The sequence below is a fragment of the Gymnoscopelus braueri genome (assembly GCF_963280865.1).
Source record: "Gymnoscopelus braueri genome assembly, chromosome: 10".
NCBI lineage: Eukaryota > Metazoa > Chordata > Actinopteri > Myctophiformes > Myctophidae > Gymnoscopelus > Gymnoscopelus braueri.
The window spans coordinates 45,529,789-45,539,788 of NC_137611.1; the positions used below are offsets into that span (position 1 = coordinate 45,529,789).

The 10,000-nt window shown below is 42.4% G+C and overlaps 1 protein-coding gene across 1 annotated transcript in view; it reads right to left on the reverse strand.

Moving 5' to 3' along the window:
- LOC308093616 (receptor-type tyrosine-protein phosphatase N2-like) overlaps positions 1-10,000 on the reverse strand; it is a gene marked incomplete at both ends in the record, with an annotated part of 233,685 nt that overhangs the window by 8,749 nt on the left and 214,936 nt on the right. Inside the window, 2 exon segments of the mRNA XM_080439948.1 lie at positions 7,972-8,138; positions 9,394-9,513. Coding sequence (XP_080296074.1) covers positions 7,972-8,138; positions 9,394-9,513 — 287 coding nt within the window.

Genomic DNA, 10,000 nt, shown 5'->3' on the forward strand with positions numbered 1-10,000 from the left:
AAAAAAGGCCTCAAATCATGAACGCAACGTGCCATTTCCGTGAAATATTGCACACACATTCCCACTAGGCCGAGGAAGAAATGCCACCCTTTTCACATTGGCCTGTATAGCGCCACCAGCAGGTTTAGCAAAACACATTTTTGGAACAAAATGCCTCAAATCATGAATGCTGTGTCCGATTGCTGTGAAAGGCCTAAGAAGAAATGGCACCCTTTTCAAATTGGCTTATTATAGCGCCACCAGGAGGCCACAATAGCCTACCTGATCTGGCGGAGAACTGTGCTCCGAGGAGCACCTTTTCTAGTTCAATATTATTTAGATAGCATGCTACTGTAAATAGACAGATGCTAGGTTCATGGTTTATGTGGTATTCCAGTTTCTAGGGCCATTACACTGTTCTCTCTGCATCCTATGTAAGTGATTTATTATTTACCTTGTTTATTGTAAGTAACTCTGGATAAAATACCTAAATTGAAATTGTAAATTGTTCAAGGTTTCCACCCGACAGTTACGATATGTATGCAACGGTTTATGTTTCCTTACGCAGTCAAATCCTCAGTGTTCATTATTTCTATCTCTCAGTTTGTACAAACATCATAACCAAGTGGATTAACCATGAAGTCCATATTTTGGGCATGTCAAACACGTACGCACGCACGCACGCACGCACGCACGCACGCACGCACGCACGCACGCACGCACGCACGCACGCACGCACGCACGCACGCACGCACGCACGCACGCACGCACGCACGCACACACACACACACACACACACACACACACACACACACACACACACACACTCACACACACACACACACACACACACACACACACAGTATAACTTACTGAGTGGTGTGGTATATGGCTTATAGTTATTGAACAGTGTGCAAGTCAAAACATATAAAGAAATGATACTAAAGTTATTCTACTAAAGTAAGAGCATAGCTGTGACATTGCCTTTTGTTTTACCTGGGAGACAGGAGGTCTAGGCCTGTGTCTCCCATCCCCCCTTCCTGGCTCATACAGGTGCAAATCGAATCAGGGACTCAAAGTGGGATCTATTGTTTGTCTAGGTGGGGTCTCACCCTTCAGGGCTGACACACCCACACATGTACCTTCTTTAGATCTCACTGCTATAAAGATAGACTGAAATGTAGCTCAGTACGAGTGCAGTCCTGGGCCGAAGGGCTGAGGAACAGGGCTCTGCCCCTGGATGTTGTTATGATGCTGTTGTACTCGAATGCTGAATAAATGAACATGGAACCTGGAAACCTGACGTCTCCCTTCTCTTCTCCTCTTCTTTATTACAACCAAGTCTGGTAGCCCGCATATTGGCACCCATCATATACGACAGTGGTTAGAATAACACTGAGGATTTTTACTGTGTATAGGAACTGATGTACGGTGTGTTCAGTATACTGTAGCCTACTGTCGTGATTTCATCATCAGATGGAATTATGAATAAAACACATTCACCCTGTCGACATGGAGCAGGGGGGTACGTCAGTGCGCTAGCACTGTTCCTTCAACTGCACCGCACAACAACACACAAATGGAATACATTAAATGGAATGCCATTTGAGCATTGGTGCTCAAAGTGGGGTCCGGGGACCTCCAGGGGGGTCCCCAGCAAAATGAGTTAGCATAGCATCCACATCTGTTTAACTACCTTAAATAAATGTTGATCAAATCTTGTGAGAAATGTGAAACGATCCTGAAAACACAAAACTTGCTCAAATCTTTTGAGATGGGATCCGTAGCTATATTCATCGACTGATGGGTCCTGGACATGAAAATGTTTCCATTTCCTCAGAGTTAAATTAACAGTGTAGGTGGGGTCCCAAGGATGTGAAAATGGTATCAAATGGGGGTCCGTGGCCTATAACATTGGTTCTCAAAGTGGGGTCCTTGAGGGAGTTCCAGGGGTTCCCAGGTAAATTATAGATAGTGAGGAACCAAATGGATCCTTATGGGTCTGTAACTCAGAGAGTGTACAAATGGAACCAAATGGACCCTAACAGTTCCATTTGGTTCCATTTGTACACTCTTTGAGTTAAATTAACATTGATTTTTCAATATAAATTGGGGTCCCAGAGATAGAAATGCCATTAAATGGGGGTCCGTAGCCTAATGCATGTCAAACTGGGGGTCCTTGAAATTAAAATGGTTGAGAATCCCTGCTAGAGCCGTAAAAATCTTCTCTTATGGGGGTCCCTGGCATATCTTTTCAAATGGGGGTCCGCAGGGCTAATAAGTGTCAATTTAGGGGTCCTTGACATGAAAAAGTGGGAGAACCACAGGCCTATAATGCGTCTCAAACTGGGGGTCCTTGAAATAAAAACTGGTTGAGAAACACTGATGCGTCAGCGCGCTGACGCTGTTCGCTCAACTGCGCCCGAGAACAACAGACAAAAGGAATAAATTAAATAAAAACCATGACGCCATTTGAAAAAGAAAAAAAAGAAGAAGGAAAAAAGTCAGATCCCTGGAGCAGATAGCCAGTGTGATATTACCATGGCAACAGCCAGCCTAGGAGCACCCATGGGAGGTGTGTGTGTGTGTGTGTGTGTGTGTGTGTGTGTGTGTGTGTGTGTGTGTGTGTGTGTGTGTGTGTGTGTGTGTGTGTGTGTGTGTGTGTGTGTGTGTGTGTGTGTGTGTGTGCGCGCGTGTGCGTGTGTGTGTGTGTGTGCGTGTGTGCGCGCGCGCGCGCGCGTGTGTGTGTGTGTGTGTGTGTGTGTGTGTGTGTGTGTGTGTGTGTGTGTGTGTGTGTGTGTGTGTGTGTGTGTGTGTGTGTGTGTGTGTGTGTGTGTGTAAACGGGAGGGGGATTCAAAGGAGGCACTCCCCAAGACTCAAGCTTGCAGAGGAGGAAAGGGAGATAATGCAAGACAGGGAAAGAGAGGGTACAATGGGGGGGGGGAGAGAGAGAGAGGGGGGGGGGTAAGTCAAGCGAATCGTGAGCAAGCAAAAAGGAGAGGTCATCACAGGTCGCTGATCACAGTGTGGAGAGACAGAGAGATGGAGGGAGAGGAGGGAAGGGGAGAGGAGAGGAGAGGAGAGGAGAGGAGAGGGAGAGGAGAGGAGAGGAGAGGAGAGGAGAGGAGAGGAGAGGAGAGGAGAGGAGAGGAGAGGAGAGGAGAGGAGAGGAGAGGAGAGGAGGACCATGGGGTCTCTTGGTTGCAGAGTGACAGTCTCCAATGATCACTTTTGTGACTATGCAACTGGACTCATATTACTAGCTGCAACCAAAAATGACACTGGCCACCGCGAGTTAGCTGGAAACACCACAGAGGAGAGAGAGAGAGAGAGAGAGAGAGAGAGAGAGAGAGAGAGAGAGAGAGAGAGAGAGAGAGAGAGAGAGAGGTGAGTGGAAGGTTGCTGGTTTAATTCTCTACCCCAGTAGTGATGTGCTGTGAGCTTGTACATCTGTTGCCTAAATGCATAAAACTATGCCTAAACCTAAACTAACCCTAACCTTATTCCTAAATGTAACCTCAGTAAAACTAACCCTAACCCTAAACTTATTCCTAACCTTAACCCATGAAGACCGGGAACGCATCTGTGTCATTTTCAGATGAAAATGTGTGCAAATCTTTGAATTCATTTTGAACTCAAATCTTTGCTTCTGGGGGTGCCTGGAGGAAAATATTTTGAGATGGGGGGGTCCGTGGACAAATACATATAATTTTGGGTGGTCCTTGACATGAAAAAAGTTTGAGAACCACTGATATTATAGCAACATATTAAGTATTTTAAATTTATTTTTTAGAAGATTTGTAGAATCCACTGAACAAAGATTTGAGTAAAAAAAAAAACACTTTAAAGAACATATATATTCAAAGAGTTGCACAAATGTTCACAATTAAAAAAAAGATAAAAATCATATCTACAAGCTCATAGCACAGCACTCTGTGTCGCGCTATGTGCTTGTAGATCTACTATTTTTGAATAGCCCAAAGTATAAAAATCTAAAATGACACAGTGTGCGTTATTGGATTGAATGGGTTATATCTCCGTAAAACAAACACAAGAACCGCTGGAGGGCGAGCGATCCGCGGGAAAAAAAGTGTGGGTGGGTGTGTTTTGGGGGGCGAGCGTTCCGGTCATGGCCGTAGCAGACGGGGGGGACGGGGGGGACTCGTCCCCCGCGGGCCGCGGAGCGGCCTCGCGTGGGCCGCGAACCAGTATTTGGGCCGCGAGGCCACGGGGAAAAAGAGGAGGAAAAAAAGCCTCAAATGAGGCCGGCACTAACCTAACCCTAATCCTAACCCTATAACCGAAATAAATAAACCAAAAACTGGGGGAAAAACGGACCCAATCCGCCCAGAACCGCGGAAAATTTTCGCGTGCATGAGGCGCGTGGGCCGGTACAAATATGTCCCCCCCAACTGGGAATGGCTTCCGACGGCTCTGGTTCCGGTTACGACTGGGAATGGCTGAACTTATATAACCGGCGAGGTAACTTTTATACGTAATAACTAGTTTCAAAGTGGTGTGCGGCTCAGTCAGCAGTGAGTGATGTTAAAAATAAACAGGCCATCAGAAGCGGGACAAACACAGTCATCCCGGCGTCCCGGCGGGACTGAGATTGAAGAGAGAACACAAGTGTGAGCTGTGCTGCTGGAAAGGCAATCAAAAAACGTCCGTCGCGTGGAAACCTTGTAAGTCCAAAAGAAAAACTTTCCTTTTTTATAATAAAAAAAATAATAACAAAAAAAAATGGTGAAACTGTAGATATTCTATTTTCACTGCTTTTGTGTGACACTCTTTTATGGTGGGTTAGGGCATTCATTTACAAAAACAAAACACATCAAAAAGTTGAAATGTGGAGATGCAGGGTTTCTGCCCGACACTAGCAATCAGAAATAAAAGACATCTTGAGAGCGTCGGTTTCCGGCGTTCTGCTCTGACCTCTCTTGCTCCGTCAGTGAAAAGGTCATCTTTCCTAAATGATTGTGGCTTGAGATGACATCTTATTAGTAATAGCTCTGACCATCAAAACACCTTAACCCATTAAGACCGGGAACGCGTCTTTTATGATTTCTTTGGCTATTCAAAAATAGCAGATACACAATCTCGTAGATCTGCTATTTTTGAAAAATATTGTTTTAATCGAAATGTTTTACTCAAATCTTTGCTTCTGGGGGTCCCTGGAACAAAATATTTTGAGATGGGGGTCCGCAGCCAATACATATAATTTTGGGGGTCCTTGACCCAAACGTTTGAAAACTACTGATATAGCAACATTATTTTTTTTTCAAAAAACTGTAGAAGACAATTTGTAGAATCGGCCTCAGGTCTTAATGGGTTAATGGATCTGCACACAATATATTGTGTCTGACTGCCTGTCTGTCTGTCTTTCTGTCTGTCTGTCTGTTTGTCTGCCTGCCTGGCTCTCTGCCTGCCTGCCTGCCTATATACCTATATACCTATCTATCTATCTATCTATCTATCTATCTATCTATCTATCTATCTATCTATCTATCTATCTATCTATCTATCTATCTATCTATCTATCTATCTATCTATCTATCTATCTATCTATCTATCTATCTTTTGAAGTAAAGTATCTACTGAAGTAAAGTGAACTTGTCATTTTATCATCAAGTTTTGACTCAACAGCCAACATGGTGTATGAGCTGAGGTGAGACACTGAGTAAAGAAGGATGGCGTGGGCGGTATTGAGCGGACGATGCTTGATGGGTATTTGAGGAGATGTTTTTCCTGGCGATCCGGGTCAGGAGTCTCAAAACATATGGATGTTTAGAAGGGAATGAGAGAGGGTGCTGGAGGCCACTGGTCTATATCCACACGCACACGCCACACACACACACACACACACACACACACACACACACACACACACACACACACACACACACACTCAGTGCTTAAGATGCCATACGCCTCAGTGGACAGAGATAACGCTGCCTTGGGCAACCAGGAGGAAAAGTCTTGCCGTCTCCGTCAGTGGTGTAAAGTAACTAAGTATACATTTACTCAAGTACTGTACTTAAGTACAATTTTGAGGTATTTTTGACTTTACCTGGAGTGCTTCCAATTTTCAGTGCTTTTACTTCTACTCCACTACATCTCAGAGGCAAATCTTGTAGATTTTACTCCACTACAATTATTTGAAAACTTTAGTTACTAGTTACTATGTAAAAACATAATGTACATTAATCAGTTCAACCCTATATACATTTTGGGCATTTGAAAATAGCCGATCTACAAGCTCATCTATCTCGATCTACAAGCTATTTTCAAAGGATTTGTATTAATTTTACACATTTGAAAACTTGTGAAATGAAACATTCTGCATAATTAGTACTTTTACTTTTGGTACTTTAAGTACATGTTGATACCAATACCTTTGTGCTTTTACTCATGTTAATTTTGAATTCCGGACTTTTACTTGTAACAGAGTATTTCTACATTGCAGTATTGATACTTTTACTTAAGTAAACAATTGAGTACTTGAGTAAAATGTAGTACTTTTTCCACCACTGGTCTCCGTACAGAACCTTTATAAATGTGTCTGGTGTCTTAGGCAGTCTTACTTATGTGAAGCCATCGCACGTCTGGACTCCTATGTTCTTCAGTGCGTTTTCTTTTGTTATTCTAAACTTGCCCTTTAAAAAGATAATTCAGACCAATATGATTTCCCGTTCTATGCTCCGTTGTAAGATGGTGTCGCACGGGAAAAATACAACACATTGGGAGCTTGTAGGTCGGCTATTTTTGGGTATTGGATATTTTTTAGGCTATTTGTGAGCTTGTAGACAAATTACAAATGGTCTTGTCACAAATCTTTGGTCGGAACGAGGCTTTAGAGATTTAAAACGATACAACCTGTAAAAAAGCAAAGTCAACTACTCTGTTCTCAACAAGTCACATCGTGACGTTGTGAGATTCTAGAGTTGCTATTTTCATTATTTTTAGGAACTTTTTGAAAAATACCTCATTAGTACAAAACTAACACTAAAACTAATAAAACCTAAACTAAAACTAATCCCTTTCCACAAAATAAAAACTAAACTAGCTAACCCACGTCCAAAACTAATGAAATTGAAAACAGAAAGTCCTAACAAAATGAAAATAAAAACAAATGAAACATTCAAAGCTATAATAACCTTGGCCGCAACAAAGACTGACATCTTTAAGAAGCAGAGAGATGTACTCTACCACTGACTGACTAAGATCTCAGAGCTTTTTCTGTCCCATTTCTCTGTCTCTATAAAGACTAATACAGATGAATACGGTACAAAACAGCCAAAACATACAAAAGGAATGAAATAAGAAAATACAAAAATGTGTGTCGCAAACAGAAGCCATAACTCTGTAGAATCGAATCAACTGTTCTGAAGGCTCCCGACTGAAAAGGTTTTTCAACATTTCCTCAAAATGTCTTCGTCTCTTGTCATCTTCAAACGTCTTCCATTTGTGTCGAGGTCATTCGTATGTGATATTTTGTGGTAAGAAAAACAAAACCATTCTTGTTTAAAAAAAGTTAAAGCTCCATTTTCTGACAGTAATCATTGCTATATAAAGTTTGCTTAGTTACAGAGTTATCCCTGCCTCTTCAGCTTTTCAGTAAACAGAACATACATTTTTAGGTGGGACACCAATTTTGTCCAATCAGTAGAGAGAAGCCCAGAAAGATTATTTATGTTCCAATTTTGTCGGTTTCATCACTTCCAATTGCACTTGTTTATCACGTATCCTGTATGAAATCTCTCCTGTATGAAATCTCTCCCTTAATTGGATAAAATTGGTGTCCTGACCTGAAAATGTATTTTCTGTTTACTAAAGAGCTGGAGATACAGGGAGACCCTTGTTACTGAACAAACACTCTATAACAATGATTACCATCAGAATGTAGAGCTCTTTAACACTTATTTTAACAAGGAAAATATCACTTACACCGCCTTTAAGTTGCTTAAAACCTGTCTTAAGTCCGCTCCTACCTGCGGAAGTCGAGCAGGGTGCGGCTGGACTCGGGCACGGCGCTGTTGAGCCAGGTGAGGAAGTGGAACTGGGTGACGGTTCGAGTCTCGTTGGTCTGCATGTTCTTCAGGTAGAAGCTACGAACCAGGAAGTCGTCGCACCAGATGTGTTCCGACACCAGGTTCACCTGCAGAGGACACGCACGCACGAACAAATGTCACAAAGCCAGAGCAGCTCCTGAATACCTCTTAATTTAGTGTCCACTGAAAGCGTTTTTTGAGCGACTTCGGATATCATGTCTAAAGCAGTGGTTCTCAAACTGTTTCATGTCAAGGACCCCCAAAATGATATGTATTTGGCTTCGGAGTCTCACCCCCCCCCCCAACAATATTTTGTGCCAGGGATTTTTCAAAAATAGCAGATCTACAAGCTTGTATATCTGCTATTTTTTAATAGCCAAAGTATAAAATAATGGTTAAAGTGGTTAAAATGATTGTGACGCTATATTAACTAATTTCGCTGGGAACCCCCTGGTACCCCACTGTGCGAACCAATGGTCTGAAGCAATACACATAAACTGAGCTAGAAGTCTCTGCTCAATGATTGTGGCCGTGTCTATCCAACCAGCTTGATGGGTGGATCACATCGATGACATCTATCGATTATCAACGAGCTCACTGACAAGCTCATCGACAAGCGTTGCAACACGTCGCGTTGTGAGCTTGTCGATCGGTTGTTTTTAGAGAAAGCTTTCTCCACGACAACATAAAACTGAAAGTACACTAGCATAGAGCCCTGAGGGACTCCGGTCAACCCCATAGGGTTTAACCCACTCAATCCGGGAACGCATCTGTGTCATTTTAGATTTTAGCCATAACCATTATTTCATACTTTGGCCATTCAAAAATATCAGATATACAAGCTCATAGCGCGGCACGAGTGCCGCGCTATGAGCTTGTACATCTGCTATTTTTTGAAAAATCTTGAAAAGTTGTGCAAAATCTACAAATATATATTTTTAAGCGAGCGTTTTGAACTCCAATCTTTGCTACTGGGGGGTCCCTTGAACAAAATGTTTTGAGACCAAATACATATAATTTTGGGTGGTCCTTGACACGAAAAAGTTTGAGCGACACCGATATAGAAACATACGGTTTTCAGAAACCTGTTCAGAAGACATTTTGTAGATCCCGTTCTGGAACGCATCTGTGTCACTTTAGATTTCTTTGGCTATTCAAAAATAGCAGATATACAAGCTCATAGCGCGGCACCGAGTGCCGCGCTATGAGCTTGTAGATCTGCTATTTTTGAAAAATCGTGAAAATTATTTTCTTATATTTTTTTCAGAAAAACTGTTAGGATTTAGAAAATGTTTAGAAGCGGCCTCAGGTCTTAATGGGTTAATGGGTTGAAGTGGTCAAGGCCAGGTGTGTGTTCCTTACCTCGTAGATGTGGTAGAGGTTGGAGCCCTCGTCGGGCCAGTAGTGGTAGCACTGCTTCAGGCCGCTCTCTGTCAGAGGCGTCAGCATGACGATGACCACGCAGCCGTTCTCCCACACCATCTGCACACAAAAGACACACACACACACACACACACACACACACACACACACACACACACACACACACACACACACACACACACACACACACACACACACACACACACACACACACACACACACACACACACACGTTGGTATTACTATACTTGTGAGGACATCAACATTTCAGGACGCCTTATTATTTATTATTTATTTTTATTATTTTTTAACCGTGTAAGCCTAAAGCCAAAAATCTACAAGCTCACAATGCGTCGCATCACGACGCATTGTGAGCTTGGCTATTGTCAAATGGCCGAAATATATATACGGCTAAAGTGGTTCATGTATGTTTTGTAATAATAATCAAAATCTACAAAGTAACTACTAACTAAAGTTTTCAAATAATTGTAGTGGAGTAAAAGTACAACATTTGCCTTTGAGATGTAGTGGAGTAGAGGTAAGAGTACCGAAAATTTGAAACACTCCAGTAAAGTAAAAATACCTC